The sequence below is a fragment of the Mus musculus genome, chromosome 7, assembly GCF_000001635.26.
Source record: "Mus musculus strain C57BL/6J chromosome 7, GRCm38.p6 C57BL/6J".
NCBI classification, from domain to species: Eukaryota; Metazoa; Chordata; class Mammalia; order Rodentia; family Muridae; genus Mus; species Mus musculus.
In genome coordinates, this window is record NC_000073.6 from 44,375,197 (window position 1) to 44,400,665 (window position 25,469).

At 51.0% G+C, this 25,469-nt stretch overlaps 2 protein-coding genes and 1 long non-coding RNA gene across 12 annotated transcripts in view; 2 read left to right on the forward strand and 1 right to left on the reverse strand.

Moving 5' to 3' along the window:
• The window catches only part of Gm39001, a 1,407-nt gene extending 700 nt beyond the window's left edge, over window positions 1–707 (forward strand). The window contains exon 2 of the long non-coding RNA XR_882056.2: window positions 328–707. This is a non-coding gene — a long non-coding RNA (predicted gene, 39001). The remainder of the gene's footprint in view (window positions 1–327) is intronic.
• The window catches only part of 1700008O03Rik (RIKEN cDNA 1700008O03 gene), a 25,652-nt gene extending 15,154 nt beyond the window's left edge, over window positions 1–10,498 (reverse strand). For both annotated transcript variants that reach the window (XM_011250899.3, XM_030242969.1), the window contains exon 1: window positions 10,414–10,498. The gene's annotated coding sequence lies outside the window, so the exon portion shown is untranslated. The remainder of the gene's footprint in view (window positions 1–10,413) is intronic.
• Window positions 7,577–24,834, forward strand: Syt3 (synaptotagmin III). 9 transcript variants are annotated; one of them, XM_030242319.1, is made up of 12 exons: window positions 8,903–8,980; window positions 9,610–9,753; window positions 10,025–10,100; window positions 10,755–10,925; window positions 15,300–15,828; window positions 17,203–17,575; window positions 18,153–18,371; window positions 20,214–20,334; window positions 20,443–20,614; window positions 20,707–20,839; window positions 23,890–23,957; window positions 24,340–24,834. In XM_030242319.1, the coding sequence occupies exons 4-11, from the start codon at window positions 10,775–10,777 to the stop codon at window positions 23,953–23,955; spliced, it is 1,764 nt and encodes a 587-aa protein (XP_030098179.1). In that variant the 5' UTR covers window positions 8,903–8,980; window positions 9,610–9,753; window positions 10,025–10,100; window positions 10,755–10,774; the 3' UTR covers window positions 23,956–23,957; window positions 24,340–24,834. The 9 variants fall into 9 exon arrangements, with proteins under 9 accessions (XP_030098178.1, XP_030098179.1, XP_017177577.1 ...); XM_030242318.1 differs by lacking the exons at window positions 8,903–8,980; window positions 10,025–10,100 and adding an exon at window positions 7,577–8,387 and having other exon boundaries at window positions 10,760–10,925; XM_017322088.1 differs by having other exon boundaries at window positions 10,017–10,925.
• Window positions 24,835–25,469: the final 635 nt, after the last annotated feature.

Here is a 25,469-nt window from a genome sequence, read left to right on the forward strand (position 1 = left end):
CGGACCTGTGAGGCGAGGAGGCTGTAAAACCCTTTAGCTGTCTCGTCTATGCATCCACAGGCTCACTTTTTGTAGCCTGTTTCTCCCTCTTAATAACTGCCTATGTATCCCGGTCTGGTCTTGAACTCAGTCCCTTATCCAGGCAGGCCCTTGCCTTCCAGAGTCAGAAATGTTAGGAATGTGTCACCACGCCCCTTCTGACAATAGAGTCCCCAAGCTCCCTTCCCAGGTGGTCTTTGTTGTCACTGTGGCTTTCTGAGCTAATTTACAAATCAGTCCCGATTCTGGAGCACAGCTAGGAGTCTCTTTCTCTTTCTTTAAGGGCAGGCGTCGCCACGGTGTTACCTTGTAGATTCGGAACTTGCCAGAAGGCAAAGATGAAGGAAAGACCGCCTGGCTGGATCCAGCTGTGCCTGAAGCTCTCAATTTTTTGTTAGAAATTGAGAAACCTAAACTTTGATCAATTTAGCTGGTTTTGATTGGTTGTTTTGCTTTGGGGAGGGGGATTGGTTTTTAGTGTTTTTTCAACACAGTGCTCACTATGTACCCGCACCCCCACCCCACCCCCCTTGAACTTACTATGCAGACCAGGCTGGCCTACATACAGTTGGCCCCCTCTGCTTCCTTAGTGCTGAAATTAAAGTTGTGCCCCGCTATGCCTGGCTGTTACTGGCCACTTAAAAAGCTCATACACTTCAATGGTCTCATTCAGTCTTCTGTAACCATGATTTCCAACATTTCTTCTGGGTATGTGTACATCCTCCAATGCACACAATCCTGGGTGGGCGCCAGCATACATGGGGTTCGGGGATTTGAACATGAGTCCTGTGTACACAATGCAACTACTCTGCTGTGTGTTAGGAAGACTCCCTGGAACCAGGCTGAGCCCAGGTGAAGCAGAGAGACTTAATGATGGGGAGGCAAGGTCCCTGTGGCAAACTCAACTGGGGACAAAGAAAGTAAGACAGGGACCCTGTCCCTGGACCTTCCCTTTCTCTCATTCAGCCATCTTTTCCAGTTCCATCTCTGTAGGACAAGGAGCATTTTTGACTGCCATGGTCACAGGAACACCTAAGCCCTCACTTTCACTGCCCAGAGACATATGCATTGAATGAGTGAATGAATGAATGAATGAATGAATGAGTGTATCTCTTGTGTCTAACAATGCAACCCCAGCCCAGTGGACCTTACCCCTCCTATTCCTTGTGAGACTATAGTATGTAGAAGAAGAGAATACAGGCTCAGACAAGACAGGGCAGCCTGCAAGACAGGGCAGCCTGGAAGGCTTTTTTTTTTCTTTTTTTTTTTTTTAAGATTTATTTATTTATTATATGTAAGTACATTGTAGCTGTCAACTAGACTCCAGAAGAGGGAGTCAGATCTCGTTACGGATGGTTGTGAGCCACCATGTGGTTGCTAGGATTTGAACTCTGGACCTTTGGAAGAGCAGTCAGGTGCTCTTACCCACTGAGCCATCTCACCAGCCCCGCAGTCTTAGTTTCTGTTGCTGTGATAAAACACTTTGACCGAGCTGGGGAGATGGCTCAGTGGTTAAGAGCGCTGACTACTCTTCCAGAGGTCATGAGTTCAATTTCCACCAACGACATGGTGACTCACAACCATCTGTAATCAGATCTGATACCCTCTTCTGGTGTGTCTGACATACCGGTGTACTCATATACATACAATTAAAAAAATTAAAATCTTTTTTAAGTGGCCATAGCAACTTAGAAAAGATTTACTTGGCCATATAATTCCAGATGGATAAGACTCAGTAGTGTCAGGGAATTGTGGCAGGAGGTAACGGAAGGCTGAAGGCTCACATTTTAACTGCTATCAGGAATGAGAGAGCAAACTGGGGATTGCTCAAGCCTATTAACTCTCAAAGCCTGACCCCAGAGACACACTTCCTGCACCTAAACTCCCCAAGCAGGGCCACAACTAGGCATCAAATAGTAAATGCCCAAACCACGGTGAACATCTCATTCAAACCACTACACTGATGACCTCTGAGATCAGTTTCTCATCTCTGACCAGTGAAAATGGCGCAGTGAAAGTTCTCTCTCCTGGTTAGCTTTACTGTCAACTCCACACAGCTTACTGCCATCTGAGAGAAGTCTTATTTGAGAAACTCATACTGTGAATTGTTAATGGCTGTTGCAAGACCTAGCCCGTGGTGGGTGGTACCATTCCCTAGGTAACTAAGCAGAAGCATGGGTCTGCTAGCAAGCTAGAAAGCAACTTTCATCCACGGTTCCTGCCTTCAGGTTCCCACCTTGGCTTCCCTCACTAAGGGACTGTGCCTTGGAAGTGTAATCCAAAGAAACTCTTTCCTTCCTTGCTTTTGGTAACAGCATTTTATCAACAGCAATAGAAAAGTAGCTGGAACAACTATCAGTTCTCCAAATTCAGTTCTCTTTTCTCTCTCTGGAACACAACCTAACTTCTTGAAAATAGATAGATAGATAGATAGATAGATAGATAGATAGATAGATAGACACAGATACATATGTTTCATTTATTATTTGGCAATTCACATATGTGTATATTGTATTCTGATTCTACTCATGCTCTCAGAACCTCCTCAACCCCTGCCTGCTGTCTCTTGCTTCCTCAGGGTGTCTCTCCATCACTGTTGTCCTCTCTGCCTCCCATTCACCTCTCTTATTTCCTTCCCAATCCTCTGGAACTCTTCTTCCCAACATCCTCCCCGCCCCACCCCCACCCCGCCCCTGCCCCCACACTTTTATTTTTTCATTTTTCATTTTTCGAGAGAGGATTTCTCTGTGTTGCCCTGGCTGTCTTGGAACTCTTTCTGTAGAGCAGACTGGCCCTGAACTCACAGATATCCACCTGCCTCTGCCCCTCAAGTGCTGGGATTAAAGGTGTGTGCCACCAATGTCCAGCTTTTTATTTTTAACCCACTGAGTTTAGTTAGAATTGCTTGTGTGCTTATGAGTGTAGTTTATTTACTATAGTGAAACAACAACTCCTCAGGGAGGGGAGGAGCCTCCTGGGCCTCTCCTACGTTCATCTCTGAGTTTGACTCACCAAACTTCACACCCAACTTTCTGCATCTTTACCATGCTGTGCAGCGCTGCCCCTTTCTGTGTGTCTTGTACAACTCTACCTGACACATCTCTCCCTGTATCTCCTCTCTCCTCCTCCCTCTCTTTGTCTCTATTGCTCTGTGTGTCTCTGTTCCCTGGCTGCCCCCTCTGTCCAGCTGCCAATTACTTCCCTCCGCCACTCCTGCCACCTCTGTCAGGCCATCAGCAACCCTTGGCCACAAGCCCAGGACCCACATTCCCGAGTCAGCACTTTCCTCCAGTTCCACAGATGATGTCAGACCTGCAGCAGTGCCGGCTGCAGCTCTGTTTGAGGGCTTTCTTCCCTCTGCACAAATCCTGGCTACTTGGCTGACCTCTATCTTGGGGTTATCTCTAGCTACTGAACACTGGGAGGGATGGGCAGAGCTGTGTATGAGTCTGTATAGCATCTCTTTAAACCCCAGAACCTATCCTGGCCCACCTCAAGCACAGGCTTCTCAGGTGGGGTTAGGTGGCACCATGTGGGATTCTCATTAGGCAACCAGGAATGGGTAGGTGGAGAGAACGCCTCAGGGGACTTTGAGAAGGAAAACAAAGAGTTTTGTCCAAACTGGTTCATTTGTTCACCCACTACTCTATCATTTCTTCTTCCAGTATTTATTCATAAACAGTATCATTTATCCATCAACCCTCAGCCCAACCTTTTCCTCATCCAACAATCCTCCCCTCTCCCCTTTATCCTTTTTTAGCCAGCCCTCCGAATATCATCCACCTCCCCGTCCCTCCATCGATACTAGCTACTTTTCTATTGCTGTGAAACACCACGACCAAAAGCAACTTGTAGAAGAATTTTTCTGGGCTTTCGGTTCTAGAGGAGACGTTCTGGACAGCTGAGGAAACATGGCAGAAGGCAGCCAGAGGGAGAAGCTCGGAGATCACATCTTCAACCACCAACAGGAAGCAGAAAGGAACCTGGAAGTGGGCTCAGACCATGAACACTCAAAGCTCACCACGTGGGTAACCCAGGTCCTATAGCACAGCTCTGCTTTCAAAAGATTCTGTAATCACCCAAGGACCAAGTGTTCAAACACATGACCCTCTAAGGGACAATTCTCATTCAAACCACCACACCATCCACCCACCCACCCATTTCTTCTTTATCTATCCCCTTGGCTATTCATTCATTTATTCATTCATTCATTGAGCTCTGTGAGTGTCGGTGATGGGTCAGGCACTGTCCAAGGTAGTGAAAACGTTAATGGATGAAAGAAAGCACCTTCTGGTGGCCATCCTCACTGGCTGAACCCAGCCTCCTCCACCCAGCCTTACTCAGACTCTCCCTTTCTCTACGTATCCCCTCTGTCTTAGTTACTACTCTGTTGCTATGGCGAAATGCTATGTCCAAGGCAACTTTTAAAGGAAACCATTTCATCCTGGCTTTGCGTATAGTTTCAGAAGGTTAATCTGTCTCCATCATGGTGGGGAACATGGCGGCAGTAAAGCATGAAGGTGCTGGACGAGTGACTAAGAGTGACATCTTACCTACACGTTGTAGGCAGAGAGAAATGGAGACTGAGCCTGAAGCGGACTTTTGAAAGCTCATCCAACAAGGCCACACCCATTCCACCAAGGCCACCTCCTACTTCTTAAACAGTTCCACTTAAACTTGTGATCCAATGGAAACCATTCTCAATCAAACCCACACACCTTCCTTCCCTCCATCTCTTTCTATGTTACAACCTGCCATGCCCCTGAAATAAGCTCACAAGTTCAGAAGCCTTCCTTGACATCTTTCCCAGTACTCTCAGCACCCAAGACTTATCCGCACAGTCCCAAGATGGTCCTCCTCTGTCTCCTTATCAGAGCTTTCAATTTAAACTTAAAAATTTTTTTACATATATATACACATATATTTGAGACAGGGTTTCTCTGTGTAGCCCTGGCTGTCCTGGAACTCACTTTGTAGACCAGGCTGGCCTCGAACTCAGAAATCCACCTGCCTCTGCCTCCCAAGTGCTGGGATTAAAGGCGTGCGCCACCACCGCCTGGCTTACTCATATCTTCTGTATGGGTGTACACATGCATGCCACAGCACATGCGTGTGGATCAGTGTGTGGGAGTATCTGTAGACATAAGTTTTGGCAGCCTATTTTAATAAATGTTCAACCTCTCCTCTAGCCCACCAGCCACCAGAGGTAGTGGAAGAGAAAAGTCATTAGAATACACAGGAAGTGGACTTGTTTAGAAATAATTCTCTGGGGACAAAGGCAAAAAGAAGTCGCAGGAACCTCACGAGAAGTCATTTGGCAAAGTTTCTCTCTAACACATCACCACAAGCGGAGCTCAGCAACGAGATGTAAGGCAAACTAAAGCATGGGTGTTGTTAGTGAAGACTAGCGAGGTACAGCAAAGCAAACCGATGCTCTTGCCCCCGCTGTCTGTGGGGTCGTGTTTATACTCCTCCTCCATCAGGCGTCCTTTCACATGTCTGCTTTAGCAAACCATCCTTTCACCTGTGTTCACCAGGAGAACATCATGTGATATAGCCACCTTCCCAAAGAAGCCAGAAACTTCCACTTCAGTCTTCCTCTTCCACTGTGTGAGGGCCAGGGATCAAACTCACGGCATCAGGCTTGGCTGCAAGCTCCTTCACACACTAGGCCATCTTGTCTGCCTGGAGACATTTGATGAATTGAAGAACTATATTACTTACTTTTTTATTAAGCCAAATAGGGTAGCCAGCACATTCTCTTTCCTGGTTTCCAGTTTTCCACGCCCAGCAGCAGCAAAACCCAAGGCCCTCAAATATCCTAGATGCACATAAAGTCAAGGCTCCAGATTCAGACCCAAATGCAGGGCTTCTGCGGACCTGCTTGTGTTTTAAATAAGACACAGACTTCTAAACAGTTTAAAGCCGTTGGCCTTTAGTTAGACCAGTCTCTCAGCTAGCTCATTTAAACTTTTCCTAACTTTTCCACCATCCACCTTTCCCTACAAGAGTCCTCACTACCTGCCTACAACTTCGTTCTCTCCTTTCTGCTTCCTTCAGTGTCTTCCTCCCTCTGTCTCTCTTTGAGTTTACCACATCTTCTATCTATCTCTTTATCTCTATCTCTATCTCTATCTCTATCTCTATCTCTATCTCTATCTCTATCTCTATCTCTCTCTCTATCTCTCTCTCTCTCTCTCTCTCTCTCTCTCTCTCTATCTCTATCTCTATCTCTATCTCTATCTCTATCTGCCTGGAAGTCCCAGCTCCATACTTCCTGACCCAGGTCTGGCCATCAGCTCTTTATTATACAAAAACCATATTTCAGCCTGAACTGATCAGCAGCAAGACAACACCTGACCATCCCTTAGGGTTTGCCTTTAGGCGATAAGGACTGCCGGATCCGCCTCTTTTGGGCAGATGAGGAATGACAAGCATATCATATAGAGAAGCATGGGCATAGCAATGGCACCACCAAAACCCTGCCCGCGTAGCTCTTAGTACAGGATTAACCATTGAAAACACAGGGGCACGCCTTCCAACAATGTAAAGGAAGGTTACCCCAACAATACCCAAAGGGACTTTCAAGCCACCTCAGTCATTTCCCATCTACGTGAGGCCTTGCCTTCGAGGACGCTCTTCCTTTCTCTCATTTGTCACATGCAGCTAAGGATCTAATGAACACCATAAGCACCAGTTACGGCAGCACCAAACACTAACTGATGGCAAGCATCGCAGCTCTACCGCCGAGCCCCTCCCCTCGCAGGCTTCTGCCACCGGATGCCACCACCAGCCCCTCCCCAAGGAGCACTAGACAGGTGCTCTGCAACTGAGCTCAGGATAATTTAATTTAATCTTCGAAATAATGGTGCAATATCTGATTTTTATTTCTAAATTATCATTTTCAGGCCCGGGAGAAAACTCATCAGTAAAGTGCTTACTGAGCAAACATGTTATGAGTTGTACCCCAGAACAACATAAAAAGCCAGGTGTGGTGGCAAGCCCCCACTTTAATTTCCTCTCTGGGAGGTAGAAGCAGATAGATCCATGGATCTCACAAGCCAGCCAAAAACTGAGACAGATGACACCCTGATACCTGTACATCGCATGTGCATGCATTCGCACGCACATACATGCACATACATGCACACGTGTGTACCAATTATCATCATCTTAGTGGGGTGTAGTGGTACCAGCCAGCAGTACTAGCACTCAGAAAGCAGAGGCAGGAGGATTACTAGTTCTCATCTGGTTTGGACTTCAGAGTAAAGCCTAGTGTCCAAACTTTTGTTTGTTCGTTGTTTGTTAATTTAAAAATCGTCCTCATTTTTAAAGAGAAAAAGTAAGGCAGTTAGGAACTAACCCAGCGGAAGTCATACAGTGTGCTGAGCTGGCATTAAACACGCATGCATTTTCCCGAGTCGCACAGATGGCTGGTTCTTGCTGCAGCTGCCTCGCAGCATCTGAGCTGCCTCAGACTCACAGTGTTTCTTTGAAGATGTGTCACGTGAAGCTGGCAAGCCCATCTGTGTGCACATTTCTGAGTGTGTGTCACCGCCTGGTCAGGCTGAGCTCCATGGCTGGCATGGAGCTGACTAGCCACTAAGGCCGTTCGCCGCACCTTTGGTGGCCAGGCCCCCGTGCATGCTTCCTCAGACTCCTGTGAGAAGATGCTAGCAGCATAAACATGGACCCTGGATGGAGCCAGCTATCTTTTTCGGAGGCTTCTGATATATAACAACTGCAAATTGCATGCATACGCTACAAGGGGAAGAGTTGCTTTGAACCCAGAGTCTCAGATATGCCAAGCAAACACTGGTTTTTTAGGCTATCAGACCAAGCGCTTTGCTTTCCTGGGAGATTCTACTAGACAAAGGCTCCACTTCTCATCAATGCCCCCAGCTCCTCACTGGAGGATTCTAGACAGGGCTTCTACTGCTGCACTACATCCCCAGCTCTCTCTTATTTTTGGACAGGGTCTCACTCAATCTGCAGAGGCTGGTCTTGAACTCATCCGTAGCCCAGGTTGACCTGGAACTTTCTATCCTCTTCCCTCCCCATCCAGAGCAACTGGGATGAAAGGTCTCTGCCATCAGGCCTTGGAAGCTGTGTTTATTTTGTATAACTGGCTGGCGGGAGGACAATAGCAATTGAGTGAGACACTAACTTCCAAGCCACCCCTCTGGGCTGCTTTTGTGTAGATCAGGACCTCGTGGGAGGAATTGAATCTCCACGGGCCTCAATTGTTCTGTGAAATGGGAATACCTTGATTGCATTCATCCTTATACCAAAGTGAATATTCCATGAGAAGCCATCTTCAAAGCTCTTAACTCCTAACATTGGTAATGGTGAGTGGCAATTTTCATTAGCTGCTATTAATGTGGTAAAAACCGGATGCTCTGTGCCTGTAAGTAGTCATTAAGCACCCACTTGGTGCCAGTGTTTTTGATGCACACTGACTGGTTTCTCAAACTACATCCCTTAGGAGATAATTTCATTGTATTGTGCTGGACATCGGGATCTGGGATGCTAAGAGTCTCAAGGGGACTAGGGCAGGATTCAAATCCAGTGCCTGTGGCTCTACCTAAAATATGAGACTTACTGTGGCCAGCTTTCATTCCAGCCTGCTCAGCTGTAAACCCTGAGATCTTGCTCCCTGGAGAAAGGAGTTTTTGTGGCCTGGGACCTCTGAATCCTAACCTTCTAGTTCCCTCAGGTGGCCTCTCAACTGGGGCGAAACTGCAACCAGAGTCCAGGGAGGTGCACACTAGGGCCATACGGATTTTGGCTTTTGGGTTGCATGGGCTGGCGGGGGAGGGGGGGGGAAAGGGCTTGGGAGGAGCCGAGGAGCTGCGACAGGGGTGGGGAGGAGCCAGGCGGGCACCGCGGCAGCGGGCAGGCGGGCGCGCGCGCGCTCCGGGCTGCAGCAGCCGGGGCTCCGGTGAGTCCGCCCCTCCCCCTCCCCCGCCCCAACCTCATCCCAAGGGGGCGGCCCCAAGTGGGGGCGCGGAGGTCGGTGCAAATAGGGGCGCATCTGGAGCTGGGGAGCTGAGTCTGCAGTGCCAGCTGGACGCTCCAGGGGAGGGGCACGTGGCCCTGGAAAAAGGGGGATCTTGATTCCAATACACCTGGGTGCACTTCACCCTTGCCCACCCATCCCCAGAGTATGGGGATTAGTGACCCATCTCATGACCCCTAAGTGATTAGAGCTACGTGACCTCTGGAGATCTTGGACTCCTTTCCCCTCTCCTGCAGCGTCTTGGGACCCTGACATTTTAACCCTTCCAGCACCACTCCCCCAAAAAATCCCATATTCTGCAGACCGGAGACGCATTGAGGACTTCAACTCCCAGCAGCCCTTGCAGCTCTGGTGCGATAAAGCTGCAGTAGCACTAGCAGCAAGACCAGCTGGGAGTTGTAGTCCCTAAGCTTTTAACTAGCTGCTGGGGGCACGGAGGTGGGAGGGGGCGGCTGGACCTCACCGGGGTCATCTGGGGTCGCGCAGCTACTTCGAGTCGGGCAAGATGCAAAGCTTGGGCTGATTTTTTCCCTCCCGATTTGGGTCCCTAGATCAGTCACCAGCCCCCCTTCTTGCCACCTGGCAAGCGTGGAGACCGGTCCGCAGCGGCTAGGCTCGTCCACCCTGCAATCCCCATGGGCTACCGCCCCCCGCCGCCTCGGCTGCCACCCAGGACAAGGCAGGGGTAAGCACAGGTGAGTCTGACCCTGGCCAAATGGCAGTCAGTCTTCCTTAGCAGCCTGGCTTCTCTTGACTGTCTGGCCCTCGTTCTTTCCCTCGGGGGGGGGGGGGGCTCTTTCCCACCGATGTCTAATGTCTAGCTCCAAACCTTACCTTGTGTTACTCCCTCCTCGCCCACCTCCACCTCTCTCTCCTGTTCTCCTTTTTTTTTTTTTTAAACTGACCATGCTTCTGTCTGTCTGTGTTCCCAACTCTCTTCTCTTGCCTTGTATCTGAGGTCTCCAGCCATTGTCTGGTTGTCCAACCTGGAATTCAGCATCTTTTCTCTCTCTCTTCTGATCTACCTGTGTCTCATTGGAAGGTATTTCTGCCCACACCCCTGCCTCCCTGGCTTCACTTCTCTCTGTGTGTGCACCATGTCTCGGATATAATGAAGTACACGCTGTTCCCCAGCCTCTGTCCTGAACCTCTATACTCCGAATTCTGTGTCTATCTTTCCCTGGCTACCCGACTTCACTTGGTCCTTTCCTCTTATCTCTATCTGTCCTCTTAGCTCCCCTTCTCTCAGCTCGGGGTTTCTGCCACACACCTGACTCTCCTTCCTCTGACCCTCCAGCAGTTTCCCACCCTAAGCCTCCCACCAATGATGTTGCAGCTGCCCAAAATGCTCTTACCTGCCACAGCCTGGCTGCCTACTGTTGATGGCTGCCTCCAACCTTCCTTTGGGTCTCAGAGTACCCATCCTGACTTTCAGTCTGTGGCCCCTTGGGGGCACATTCCTTTCGTCTGAGAGTACCTTGCCTTTTGGTGTGGCTCTGTTGATCCGTTTGCTCCTTAACCACTCTCATTAGATGGTGACCCCAAGAAGTGACTATAACATCTGTCATTTTCATCCTCTAATCCTGGTCCCCGAGCCACCACCTTCTGACCTTTGCCTCCCTACCAGACCTTCTCCCTCCTTCTCCCTGCACCTGTCCCTGTCTCTTTCTGCAGCTCTGCCCACCCCACTCTTAAGTATAGGATCACGTGGCCACTATGTCTGGGGACTATGAAGATGACCTCTGTCGGCGGGCGCTCATCCTGGTCTCAGACCTCTGTGCACGGGTCCGAGATGCTGATACCAATGATAGGTGTCAAGAGTTCAACGAACTGCGGATCAGAGGATATCCCCGGGGTCCGGATGCAGGTCAGAACCCCAGCTGTCCCAACTAGCCACTGACTGCTACCCAACTCCATAAGGGCAAAGACTTGGGAAGGTCAGAGCAGAGCCACTCAGCTTTCACTCCCTTTATGGCTAGCTCCATTGAGAGCCTTGCCTCTGTCTTTGCTTTATCTCCAAACCACTGAAATGGGAGAAATAGCTGTGTGCTTGGTCCATCTAACCCCTGACCTTAGAGTTTTGTCCCATAGGCCTACCTCTTCCTAATTACAGCCATGAAATATCCCTGTCAGAAATCATGAATTGAATCCTTTTTTTTTTTTTTTGAGGTGAGGAGGAAGTTGGGGATCAGATAAAGCATTATGGAGGCCTGGTTGGTCTCAAACTTAAAATAACCCTCCTGCCTCAGTCTCTCAGGTGCTGGGATTACAAATATGAACCACCATAGCTAGCTCTAGAAAAATTCATTACACCAAAAAGCTACAGACTAAGTCAGCCAAAGGATGTGTTGGTTGTGAGGCAGAGTCCAGAAAGCATGACTGTCCAGTGTTTCCTTCCAGTCAGGTCACAGGTCATCCTTAATTCTCTTGTTATATTGGTATGTGACTCCTTACCCACCAGAGAGGTTCCCCAAACCTTAGTGCTTAGGGTTTTTGTTGGAGTTTGGGCATGTGATTCATTCATTAGCTTTTGTGTCACTATGGCCAAATTCTTGATGGAAGCAAAGGAGGGGCAGTTTACTTAGCTCATGAGTTCAGAGGTGTAGCTCTATCATAAGAAGAAGGCAGTCACATTATGGCCAACTGGGATACAGGATCCTGGAGGTGCTGGTCCTACCTAGCTTTCCTATTATACTGCATTTGGGTCTCCAGGGCATAGGGCAACGCTGGCTGTATTCAGGGTGGGTCTTCTCCTTCCAAGAGTCCTCTCTGGAAATGCCTTTGCATACACAGACATGTTTGTGCATGCACTGGTGTGCATGCATTTGGAAATCAGAGAACTCTTTAGGAACCATCCACTTTTTAAAAATTTATATTTGTTTTATGTGTCTACATATTTTTGACTGCATGTATATCTGTGCACCACATATCTACTGGTGTCCACAGAGGCCAAAATAGGCTGTTAGATCCCCTGGAACTGGGGTACTGGAGCCACTATGTGGGTGCTAGGAATTAAATTCAGGTCCTCCATGAGAGTAGCACGTGCTCTTAACGGCTGGCATACACCTTTTGTAGTTTTTGAGACAGGCTCTCTCATTGGCCTGAAGCTCATCAGGTGGGGTTGGCTGCATGGCCAGGGAGTCCAGAGATCTGCCTGTCTCTGTGTCTGTGGGTGCTGGGATTACACATGTGCACCAGCATGTCTGGTGATTTTTATGCAGTTCTGGAGCTCAAACTCAGGTCCTTTTGCTTACAGGACAAATACTTCACTGACTGAGCCATCTCCCCAGCCCCATGCTTTGCATTTTGATATAAGGTCTCACTCTGTAACCCAGACTGGCTTAAAACCCATTATGAAGCCAGATTGGCCTTCAACTCACAGCAATCCTCCTATCTTAGCCCCTAGGAACTAAAATGACAGACATGAGCCGCCCACAGCTAGCTCCTAGGTAGATCTAAATCTAGTCGGATTGACAATGAAGAGCAAGCATCACAAGTAAATGGGGTGGACTGTCTGCATGGCAGCTCTTAATCTTTAGCTCTTCCAGCGATAGGCTTTGGGCCCAATGTCATTTAGCATTGTCCTTGACTGCCCAGCATGGCACAAGACAACAGGGAGGGGCATCCCAAGAGCTTGGAGCTCTCAGATGTGTGCCTGCTCTGACAGGTTCCCACCTAGGGGCTGGTCAGGCTTGGAGAGGGTGTACCTTTTGCTCTAGGTTCACTGCTGCTCTGGCCTTGCACTCTCTGAGCTGTGCAGACAAGTAAAGGGAGCAGGAGAGGCCTGAAGGATCCAGAGGTCTCCGATGGGGATCTTGTACTGGCAAAGTTAGAAGCATCTGACTAGTCGGCTACGTGACTCCCATGTCCTGGTCCATCTCATGCACAAAAGGCTGCTAAAATCCTGGACTCTGGCTTCAGTAGCATCCAGGGCTCTCAGTAGGAAGGATGGATATGTAGCTAGGAGCACCCTAAGGGAGGCGGCAAGATGAAGCTCAGAGTCCTTGCACAAGTACCTCGCACAGCTTCCTGAGACATCCCTTTTCCCACAGCCTCAGTCTTTGCAGCTGGGACATGAGATCTATCACATTTAGGTCACACAGTAGCATGAGGATTAATGTCACACCCTGCTTTTGTATCACCAGATGATCTAGCAATAAGAGGTGTTTCCTTCTTTCTGACTGTTCCCTGAACACAGCAGTTATGGTTGGATGTCTCAGCTGGCAATGCCTGAGTTACTTGCCTCGGCCCAACATGGTTCTCCATATACAAAGAACAAGGACTCATCCTTGTTCTAACTCCAATCCAAGGAGTGACCTCCAAAATAAATTCTCACAGCCTAGAGAGTTACATCCATGAAACCTTTCTCCTGGTATCATTAGGAAAGGAGCCATATACCATAAAACCCCATTCCCAGTATTAATTACTAAAAAGCCAAAAAACATTGATAGTAAGAGCCAGGCGTGGTGGCAGGGTAGCATTCGGAAGGCACCAGTTAGGGCTGGTGAGATGGCTCAGCAGGTAAGAGCACCGACTGTTCTTCCGAAGGTCCTGAGTTCAAATCTCAGCAACTACATGGTTAGCTCACAACCACTGTAATGAGATCTGACTCCCTCTTCTGGTGCGTCTGAAGTCAGCTACAGTGTACCTATTTATAATAATAAATAAATCTTTTTAAAAGGGGGGGGGAGGGCCAGGCGAGGTGGCGCACGCCTTTAAGCACTTGGGAGGCAGAGGCAGGTGGATTTCTGAGTTCAAGGCCAGCCTGGTCTACAGAGTGAGTTCCAGGATAGCCAAGACTACACAGAGAAACCCTGTCTCAAACCAATAACAAAAAACAAAACAAACAAACAAACAAAAAAAACGAAGGAGAAGGAGAAGGAGGAGGAGAAGAAGGAGGAAAAGAAGAAGGAGAAGAAGAAGAAGAAGAAGGAGAAGGAGAAGGAGAAGGAGAAGGAGAAGGAAGGAGGAGAAGGAGAAGGAGAAGGAGAAGGAGCAGAAGGAGGAGGAGAAGGAGGAGAAGGAGGAGAAGAAGAAGGAGAAGGAGGAGAAGGAGGAGGAGGAGGAGAAGGAGAAGAAGGAGGAGAAGAAGAAGAAGGAGAAGGAGAAGGAGAAGAAGAAGAAGAAGAAGAAGAAGAAGAAGAAGAAGAAGAAGAAGAAGAAGAAGAAGAAGAAGAAGAAGAAGAAAAGAAGAAAGAAGAAGAAGAAAGAAAAGAAGAAGAAGAAGAAGGCGGCAGCACCAGTTAGCGTGTCATATGTGACCACAGTCATGAGACTGATTATCTGAATAAAGAAGTCTCTCTCGGGCCACTAGTCACCAAAAAGTAATGATCTTTGAAAGAAAGAGCATAGATTTTGAAGTGTGGCACCTGTGGTGTATGGGGGGAGTGTGGGGTGGGGGTGGGGGTGAGGATGGAGGTGAGGAGTATGTGCAAGTATGCACTGCACACAAGGGAGGCCAGAGGTCAACCACAGATGCTAACAGATGCTATTTCTCGGGCACCGTCCACTTTGTTTTTTGAAACAGACTCACTGTTCACGAAGTAAGCTCGGCTGACTTGCCAGCAAGCTCCTAAGGATCCAGTTGACTCTCTCTCCCCAGTGCTGGGGTTACAAGTACATACTATGCTGCCCAGCCTTTCTGTGTAGGTGCTGCGAATCCAAACCCAGATCTCGCACTTGGGCAGAGAGGTCTCGCCTCAGTCCCCATTCATAACCTCCTGTCTCTGGACCTCCACTTCCTGTTGTTAGAGCAGGACTGATATGTTGTCAATCTCCCAGGGTACCCTGAGGTACTAGTTATATTGTCACATCTCAACGAATGTTTGCTACTGTATTCTTCTACCTGTCATTTGCCTTCATTGCCATCAACTGCAACAAAGAACAGAGTAGATTTATCCCGCTTGCCAAACACTGAGTGAAAGCCTCGTACAAGTTAAGGTGGCTTCCCAAGGATAGATAGCAAAATTTTTCCTGCATTGTCTCTAAGCTTTTGGGGGTCTTGTCCTTCAGAAATGCCCTATGACGGAGAAGCAACATGAGCTAGAGAGAACAAAACCTGGACACAGTCTTCAGGACCTGCTACCCACAGAATGTGACAGCCACAGACTGTAAAACAACCATTATAAACTGGGACCATAGCAGAAGCACAGAATTCAAACTCAGTTGTACTGAGAAAGTAGTCAGGGCAACACTGACTTGGCCCCACATGACCCATGACCTCTCTCTTCACTCTTTCCAGATATTTCCGTGAGCCTGCTGTCAGTCATCGTGACATTCTGTGGCATCGTCCTCTTGGGTGTCTCCCTCTTCGTGTCCTGGAAGTTGTGCTGGGTGCCCTGGAGGGACAAAGGAGGCTCAGCAGTGGGTGGTGGCCCCCTGCGCAAAGACTTAGCCCCTGGGGTTGGGCTGGCAGGCCTGGTAGGAGGTGGTGGGCACCACCTAGGAGCCAGCCTCGGTGGTCATCCCCTGCTGGGTGGCCCACACCATCATGGGCACACAGCCCACCATCCACCATTTGCGGAGCTGCTGGAACCAGGTGGTCTTGGGGGCTCTGAGCCGCCAGAACCTTCCTACCTGGACATGGACTCATATCCAGAGGCTGCTGTGGCCTCTGTGGTAGCTGCTGGAGTCAAACCAAGCCAGACATCCCCTGAGCTGCCTTCTGAGGGTGGAACAGGTTCTGGGCTGCTCCTGCTGCCTCCCAGTGGTGGGGGCTTACCCAGTGCCCAGTCTCATCAGCAGGTCACAAGTCTAGCACCCACCACAAGGTGAGAAAGGGTATCGGGCTTGGGGCTTCACTATGAAACTCTGCTTGTCTGTCTCATTCTTATCTGTGGCTCTTCTGATACCAGGGTCAGGGCAGGTAATGGTATACCGACTCCTGGATGCTAGGGAGGATGAGGCGGAGGCCTAGACGCCTAGATTTAAGGGGAAGGGAGCAGGGCCTTAAATTCTTAGGTAAGATACAGGAGAGTGGCCTGGAGCCAAGGATCCAGGGTTAGAAGCTGGTGTAATAGTATATGTGCTGGCCCAGCCATTTCACAAGCTAAGACAGGAAGAACTAATGTTTGAGGCTAGCCTGGGCAACTTAGTGTAGCCCTGTCTTAAAATAAAAAATAAAAAATCAGGCTGGGGGCGTGGCTCACTGGGAGAGTACCTGCCTAGAATCCCCCAGGGAAGGAGTGGGAGGGATGTGGCTGAGTGGTAGAGCCCTTCCCTCAGTGAGGTGCCAGGGTATAGTTCTGCAGAACTCTGGCCTGGCTTGCAGAAAGCCCTAGGTTCAATCTCAATACTGGAGGGGCGGGGCGTTGGCTTCTGAGATGTAGACAATTATTGGTCCTATTCCATGTAAGCTATGGTTAGGAATCTGGATCTCATTCTTCCTCATTCTGTGCACGTAAGCTTAGGGTCTGGTAGGAGTTGGGCATCAGACACATCCTGTGTCCAGGCCTCCACCCTCAGAGCTCTGACAGTCCAAGGGGTACATGACAGGGAGACAGGAAAGCAGCTCTGGGGACTGCCAAGGCTTGGAGGAAGCTACCTTGATAGACACTCGTATGGTGGGGAAGCTGAGGCGGGGTGCAGGTAGGCACCTGCACACATTTCGGGCAGGAGAAAGCAAGAGCAGAAGAGACCAAGTTCGTGGTGGGGGAAGCCAGGAGGTAGGCAGGAGATAAAATCTGGGCAAAGCCTGGGACATGAAGCTGCGGACACCAAGGCTAGAAGTGGCAGGTGGAAAGGCTGTGTCCTGAGGGTACTGGGGAGCCACAGCAGGGCTGGGAGCCAAGGAGGAAAGGTGCCAACTCTTGAGCCATCTAGAGAGGGAGAAATGCAGCCAGTAGCCCAGGCAGGCAGAGGACAGGCTGAGCCCAGAACCAGCCATTAGTGATGGGCTAGGGAGATAGGGAGCCAGGCCCAAGATGACTTGGGGTTATTGGGATTAAAAGGACAATTTGAGGACAACTAATGACCTTGAGGTCTGGCTGGGACTGGTTTAGAAAACTTCCCCTGCTGCCAATGGGGAAGTCGGGGCACGGGAAGCACAGGTGTCTTATCCAAGGTCAAATAACTATTCAAGGGCAAAAGGAGGAATCAGATGCTGCACAGATCTGAACCTCACTTTGGTCTTCCCTGACACACAGGTACCCAGCCCTGCCTCGGCCCCTCACCCAGCAGACCCTGACCACCCAAGCAGACCCAAGCACTGAGGAGCGACCGCCTGCACTGCCCTTACCTCTGCCGGGTGGAGAGGAAAAAGCCAAGCTCATCGGTCAGATCAAACCAGAGCTGTACCAGGGCACTGGACCCGGTGGTCGGCGAGGCGGGGGCTCAGGGGAAGCAGGGGCACCCTGTGGCCGCATCAGTTTTGCCCTCCGGTACCTCTATGGTTCTGACCAGCTCGTGGTGCGGATCCTACAGGCCCTGGATCTCCCAGCAAAGGACTCCAATGGGTTCTCAGACCCCTACGTCAAGATCTACCTGTTGCCTGATCGCAAAAAGAAGTTCCAGACCAAGGTCAGGGCAAGGGGGCAGATTTCATTGTGTGAGTGTGTGTGTGTGTGTGTGTGTGTGTGTGTGTGTGTGGTCCACCAGGTTTGAGAGGGGGGCTAGGGAGGACCCCTGCACCTGAGGAAAGAGGGCTGAGGTCTGTATCCTGAGTCTGAGGGAGGAGTCTGGGGAAGAACACCCTGGGTCAGGAGAAGGAGGCTGGGATCTGGACTCATGGGTTTAGGAGAGGAAGTCTGGAGTCTGGGTTGAAGGAGGAAGGCAGGGGCCTGAAATTGAGTCTGAGAAAAAAGAATTTGGAGGAGGTTGGGTCTTAGGGAGGAGGGCTGGGGTATGAATCTCTGGGCCTGAAAGAAAAAAAAAATCTAGGGAGGACCTCCATGTCTTCAGGAGGAAGGCAGAGTATAGATCTGTGGCTGTGAGAAAAGAGGACTGAAATCTGTATCGTGATCTGAAAGAGGAGGCTTGGAAGGTCCCCTGGGTCTGAGGGAGGAGGCTGGATCTGGACACTCCGGGCAGATATGGTCTAGTGATTCTGGGAACAAGGCCAGTGGCCATCATATCTGCCTCTGCCTCCATCCCCCAGGTGCACAGGAAGACGTTGAACCCCATCTTCAACGAGACGTTTCAGTTCTCGGTGCCCCTGGCCGAGCTGGCACAGCGCAAGCTGCACTTCAGCGTCTATGACTTCGACCGCTTCTCGCGGCATGATCTCATTGGCCAGGTGGTTTTGGACAACCTGCTGGAGCTGGCTGAACAGCCCCCTGACCGCCCGCTCTGGAGGGACATCCTGGAGGGTGGCTCGGTCAGTGGCTCCATCTGCAACGGGCCCTGGCCCAGCTCTCCCCTCAGGTCCTCTTGTCACTCCCCATCCATACCCCGGGACTGTCCACCTCCTCATTTCCCATCCCAGAGTGTCGCGGGCACTATTCTGAGGGAATATGGCAGACACAGAAGCTAGGAGGATAGAGGGACTCGGAGGGGGCTCTCTGCCCTTTCTAGCTTTATGGAACACTTATTTATCCTCAGGCCCTCAGCCTAGGTTCCCAAGCTTGTCTCCACCCAATACCTCAGGACTTCACACTACATCACTGTGACTTTTTCTCCCTGGCCCAGGTGTCACTAGCCAACTCCTTCTCCCCTCCCCCTGCCATAACTTTCACTCCCTACAGCCCCTTGTTCGTTTCCAGACTTCCACATCACCAGGTCCTCTCTGAAGGTCTTAATTCTTCAAATCCCTCCCTTCAAACCCTTTTGTATCCTTTCCTTCTGTCTTCTTGGGGTTCCTTAGGGATCCTACCACCTGGATCTCCAGACATCTGATATACTGGGTTCTCATAGCATCAGGTCAAAGCCCATACCCTTGACTCTCTGATTTTATGGCTCCTGGCATGAGGCCTCTCATTCCCCTGTGTTCCCAGTGCGCTTTGGTCCTCGTACCCAACCCAGTTCCTATCTGTGATCCCTACCAGTTTGGGGGAGCCAGGAGAGGGCAGTTCTGAGCTTCAGTCTTCTCGTGTGTCAGGGATGGGGTGATGCAGGTGCCTTTAGGTCTTCCATAGGAGCTCTTCCTGGTCAGCTTGCTTGTCCCTCAGACTTCGGGACCTAGGAACTCACATTCACACTGCTGCCGCCTGAGGTGCCCACTCAAGGGCCTTGCTCTGTCTCCGCCCCCTCTCCTTCTGCCCAACCCTCTTTCTTACCTGAGGTCTTCACTCACGCTCTCATCCATTCCTTCCCCCACCAGAGTGGGGAAGCAGAAACCATGAGAGAAAGGGAGAAGAGACAGAGAGGCCTAGAGAAGCAAGTGCCAAGGTATGAGCAGACACGCAGTCAGAGGGGACAGGGTGAGTGGCTGGAGGCCATAGAGAAGAGACAGACTGAGCCACACGCAGAGCCTTCTGGCACGGGAAGATTGCTGGAGAGCACAGGAGACACACGAAGAGCAGGATGAAGTTTCCAGGGAGGCAGACTGTTTCTTCCTGGACACTGGAATGAAGCAGTGGCCAGAGTCTGGTGGGGCCCATGCCCCAGGGCCTCCAGCCTCTGACACATACTAATCTAGGCCCTGCTCACAGCCCACTGCTGTCAAAGCCTTTGCCCGGGCTGTTCTCTCTGCTCATGACATCCCCCCCCCCCCCAAGCCTGGCTTCATCCCTGAGCCTTCAAAGCCATCCATGCCCTTAAGCCCCGAGTGTTCCCCTAACTCTGGGCCCCCTGCACTCTGATGACTTAGGCAGAGCATGATTGCTCCCCCTTCTCGATAGGTCCCTACCTCAGTCTCTGACAACTTCTCTCTTTTGGCCTTTGTCTCTCCTGCCCACCAGGTCAGCGCCCCACTCTACCTGTCTGTCCCCCATCCCCCTCTCTGCCTATTTCTCTGGGTTTCTGTCCCTCTCTCTGCCTCTGTCCACCGTCTCTCTCTTGCCAATTCTCTCTCTCCCTTTCCCTGGTCTCTGGGCCCCGCCATCTTCTCTACAGAACAAAACAGGCTTTGATGGTGGACATCTGTGGCAGGGAAGCTATGGGGCCTTGGCGAAGAGTCAGACTGTTGAGGACATGGGAACCTAGCAGTGGTGCAAAGGGTCGGCGGAATGGAGAGAGCCGCAGGGAAAGGCGGTCAGGCTGCCCTCTGTTCCCATTGCAGGAAAAGGCAGATCTCGGAGAGCTCAACTTCTCTCTCTGCTACCTCCCCACGGCTGGGCGCCTCACCGTGACCATCATCAAAGCCTCTAACCTCAAAGCAATGGACCTCACTGGTTTCTCAGGTGTGTCTGGGTTGAAGAAGGTTAGGGTCTGAGAGAGGAGGGCTGAGGCCTGGACCCCCGAGCCTGAGGGACAAGGCCTCTGCTCAGTCCCCTGGCTTCTCTGTACAGACCCCTATGTGAAGGCCTCTCTGATCAGCGAGGGGCGGCGTCTGAAGAAACGGAAGACCTCCATTAAGAAGAACACACTGAACCCCACGTACAACGAGGCCCTGGTGTTCGACGTGGCTCCCGAGAGCGTGGAGAACGTGGGTCTCAGCATCGCAGTGGTAGACTATGACTGGTGAGAGGCACCCATGAGGCGGGACGAGGCGCGGTTGGAGGTGGCTGGCTGCCTCCCCTGACCTTTCCAGTAATCTCTTTCTCAATCTCCAGCATCGGCCACAATGAAGTGATCGGGGTGTGCCGCGTGGGTCCAGAGGCTGCCGACCCACACGGCAGAGAACACTGGGCAGAGATGCTGGCTAACCCGCGCAAGCCTGTGGAACACTGGCACCAGCTAGTGGAGGTGAGTGGAGGCCACCTCTACCACGCATGGGCACCGGGAGTCTGGTGAGGACCCGAGCTGCCTGTGTCTGACTGCTGTGAGCTAGGAGAGAGTCACTCTTCCTGTCTCCTGTTTTCCTTTCTCGGTTCTTCATCCTGTGACTAGCAGCCATGGGGAGGGCCACTGTGAGGATTCAGTTTGTTGAATGTTCCGCAGTGGCCAGCTGCTACTCTTTCCCACTGATGCTAAACACAAAATATAGGAAGAAACTGGGTGATAAGCCGTTTTCCCCTCTCCCTCAGAGCAAGGTGTGAATATTAGTTAGATGGTGGTGGAAAGCCGAGAATGATTTTTTTTTTTTTTGAATGAGTAAGAAAAATATCAGGCAGGAGGGCATAGCCCAGCAACAGAGCGCTTGCTTGTCATGTGCACCACAACACTCACAACAGTCACACATTCAAAAGACAATGTAACAAAATGTCACAGGGTAGTGTCCATTGCAAAGACCACTGCGTGCTGGTTTCTTGCCTAGGGGCTGTGGTCTGAGTCTTTTGAGGTAGAAGGCCTCTGTACAGGCCCTGGGAGAGCATTCTGGAAGAGAGGGCATTGGGGAGAGGCTTAGAAGGAGGTTCAGGGGGGCAAGGTAAGAAGGGGACCCAGGCTGGGGAGACTGGGCAGCTGTGGTCACTTTTAGAAAGAGTGTAATTTATGTGTATGAGTGTTTTGCTTGCTGTGTGTCTGCAAACTATTTGCGTGCAGTGCCTGCAGAAGCCAGAACAACAGGGTGCCAGATCCCCTGGACTCAGACTTACAGATGGATGTGAGCTACCATGTGGGTGCTGGAAGCAGAACCTAGGTTCTCTGGAAGAGCAGCCAGTGCTCTTAACCTTTTATTAACCTCTCCAGACCCACCCAGTGGCCATTTTTTTATTTAGAAGCTGTGCAACCACTTCTCAGCCTTGCGAGAGCTGTTTAAAATAGCCTCTTGGGGCTGGAGAGATGGCTTAGTCAGTACTTGCTGTGCAAGTGTGAGGACCATGGTGCTTAAATTCCTAGAATGAAGGCAAAAGTCAGGTCTGGAGTCACTCCCTAAAAACCCAGCGGGGAGGAGGCAGAGATAGAAGAAACCCTGGGATTCACGGGCCAGCCAGCATAGGCTAATTGATGAGCCCCAGATTCTAGTGATAGACTTGGTCTCAAAACACAAAGTGGGACTGGGGAGACATGCAGTGAGTAAGAGCCTTTGCCATGCACGCAGGGGGTCCTGAGCCTGCATCCCCGGGCCCTATGGCTGCCCTGCCTGTAACCACAGTGTTGAGGGGAAGGGACCGCCAAGTCCTGGGGCTCCAGTGGTGAGGTTCTGGTTCAGGGAGAGACCCTGTCTCAAGGCAATAGGTGAGAGAGCAGCAATAGAGGACCCACATCCTGCTCTGGCCTCCGTATGTGCATAGGCATGCATGCACATAGATGTGGGCACCTACACACCACACATACAGTACACACATGTACACACTACACATACAGCACACACATGTACACACCACACATACAGTACACACATATACAGCACACACATGTACACACCACAATACAGCACACACATGTACACACCACACATACAGCACACACATGTACACACCACACATACAGTACACACATGTATACACCACACACAAGATACATGTGTATACACCATGTACACGTATACACACACACACACACACATACACACTTTTGGGTCCACTGTCAAAGGTGGCCATTTTCTCTGCAAAGACATCCACTTGGAAAATATTGACAACTTTGCTTCCATTGAAGCCAAGAAAAGTCAAATTACTGTAAGTTCTGTTTAGAATAATGTAGATTTCAGTAGCTTAATTTTTGTTTCTTGGTAGTTTTCTATCACTTTGATCTTCTAAGGAAAATTTACCCTTGAACAGTGCATAAACCCAGTGCCTGTCTCACACCTTTAAGACCTCTTGGGAGGTCGAGACAGGGAGTCCCCCTTGAATTTTAAGTCAGCCTGAACTACAGAGTGAGTTCCAAGTCAGACTGGGCTATGGAATGAGTGAGTCTAAGTCTGAGGCTAACCTTTTATCCAAGTCTGAGTCTGACTCTGAGGCTAAACCTAAATCTTGGTTTGAGTCTGAGGCTAACCCTAACCCTGAGTCTGAGCCTAACCCTAAACCCTGAGGCTTAGGCTAACCCCAAATCAATTCTTCTCTCTGTTGAGACTTGTATCCTCCACCACCCCACCACCACCACCCCCGCCACACACACATCCACCCCCCCACCCCACCACCACCCTCCGCCACACACACACACACACACCCCCAACCCCACCACCACCCCCCCCACACACACACATCCACCCCCCAACCCCCCTACCCCCTGCCACACACACACATCCACCCCCCCAACCACCCCCGCCACACACACACATCCACCCCCCCAACCCCCCCACCCCTGCCACACACACACATCCACCCCCCAACCACCCCCGCCACACACACACATCCACCCCCCCAACCCCCCTCCCTCACCACCCCCGCCACACACACACATCCACCAGGCTGAACAGCCAGACCCAGAGCTCAGAGCTGAGATCCTGAAAGATGGAACCCTTCCTTCTGTGAGGACAGAAGCTGTGTCTTCCTGGGCATTCACTGTTGCAATGACCTCACACACTCTACTTCTCTGTAAACTTCCAGTGAGCCACACTGCCACCACTAGGTGACACTGCAGGATGGAGACCTTCGCTGGAGGGCGGGGTTTCAGCCCAAGGTGCTGAGTGTGGCCACAGCCTGACAGCCTGACAACCTCTACCTAGACAGCCCAGCCCTCTGTGGCTCCCCAGTACCTCCTGAGGCCCGGACCTGCCTTATGGCCCCTTTCCATGACCCTGTCTTCCTTGAGTTTTTAGATTGTTATCTTTCAGGCCTCAGTTTTCCCACTGGTAGAATGGATGGTGATGCCATTTCCCAACCCCCCCCTGGGAACTAAGACAGCTTACAGAGTGGGACAGACGAATCCTGCTGGGTAAGGAGGTTGTTCTCTTTCACCCCCAATTCCAGGAGAAGACTCTGAGCAGCTTCACAAAGGGTGGCAAAGGATTGTCAGAGAAAGAGAATTCAGAGTGAGGGTAAGACACAGAGGAGGCAGGTACACCTCTGAGCTCTGACTGGAGGAGGACCACTGGGCCTGGACCCCTGGATCTGAGGGATGGGGGCTGGGCCTGAGGGAGGGAAGCTAGGCCTGAGGGAGGGGGGCTAGGCCCGAGGGAGGGAAGCTAGGCCTGAGGGAGGGGGGCTAGGCCCGAGGGAGGGACGCTAGGCCTGAGGGAGGGAAGCTAGGCCTGAGGGAGGGAAGCTAGGCCTGAGGGAGGAGGGCTGGGCCCGAGGGAGGGGAGCTGAGTCTGAGGGAGGGGATTGTGCCTGAGGGAGAAGTGTTAGGCTCCCTCCATGGTGCTGATACAGCACATGGTTGCATCCTACCCTCTCAGGTCTCTCCTCTTCAATTTTTAGGTCTGGTCAAGGCCTGGGGTTGGACCAGGCACCCTCAGGACCCATCCCTTCCTGCCCGGACTGTGAACTCATCTCCTCGAAGCCATAATGTCCGAGCGGCTGGTGCGGGGCTGCCTGGACCTACCCCTCCTTCTCCTGGAGGTGTGAGGCTAGGAGGCAGCAGGCCCAGCTCCCTGTTTCAGGGTGGGAGGTCCTCGGCCTCCATTGTCTCTCTTCTTATCCCCAGAGTTCCCCCTAGAGGCAAGGGGCCATGCATGTCTGGGGACCCCTGCCCCCAGCCCTCTGTCTGTCTATCTGTCTGTCTCTTTGCTGTTGTCCAAGTCTTGCTGTTCTGGCCTGTGTCCTCACTGTGAATGTCGACAGACCAATCCTTGATGTCCCCTGAACAGACACACCCTCCAGTGTCCACCCCTTCTGTCCCTCCATCTGCGTCTGGCCAATCCCCCCTCTGCCGCTGCTATCATCACCAGAAATAAACACACTCTGTGAGTCTCATCCCACCTGTCTCCCTGGGGCCAGGAGGTGTGCTGGATCCTGAGAGTGTGTGTGACTAGGCCACTAAGTGATTTCTCCAAGCCTTAGCCTCTAAATGATAATTACGGATGGAAACCACAACAGGATTTCCAACTGAAATTAGATGAAGTGACAGAAATTTCTCGTGTGCTTCTAAAAATCCTTCCAGAGACAGACCATCCTAGGTGATGGGCAGCTTGGAGGCTGGCTTGGCCTTCCTCTCCAGAGTATAGGCTGTCTACCCCAGGTCCAGGTGGCATGTTCTTATGCAATGACATCCAAGCAGTTATCTCAGACAGAGGCCTCCCTTATGCAACTATCTTGTCCTTAAGAATTTCACAACTTCTGCAACTGCCCAAACCTAGCTGAACTTAACTCCGGGTTGCAAAGCATTCTGGGAAAGTGACCTCTTGTAATTTGGGTTCTCCTCCATGAGGGGTTTTTCAGCAGCAAGGAGGCATAAGAAGGGGGAAGAATGAGGAGAAGGGAGCATGGGAGAGGACGTTAGCGGAAGTCACCCAGGACCTGCTAAAACTGACCTGAGAGAAGACAGTTTCTGAGAGAATGAAGTGAGCCCATGCCTCCTCAGGTTCCCTCCTACTTGATGGATTCTGCTT

What these genes read in the sequence shown, in the direction of transcription:
- Syt3 (XM_030242318.1), top strand. Translation starts at nt 10,775, where the DNA reads ATGTCTGGGGACTATGAAGATGACCTCTGTCGGCGGGCGCTCATCCTG. An exon ending in AGTCTAGCACCCACCACAAG is followed by an intron (nt 15,829 to 17,202) that starts GTGAGAAAGGGT and finishes CCTGACACACAG; the next exon opens with GTACCCAGCCCTGCCTCGGC. An exon ending in GGACCTCACTGGTTTCTCAG is followed by an intron (nt 20,335 to 20,442) that starts GTGTGTCTGGGT and finishes TTCTCTGTACAG; the next exon opens with ACCCCTATGTGAAGGCCTCT.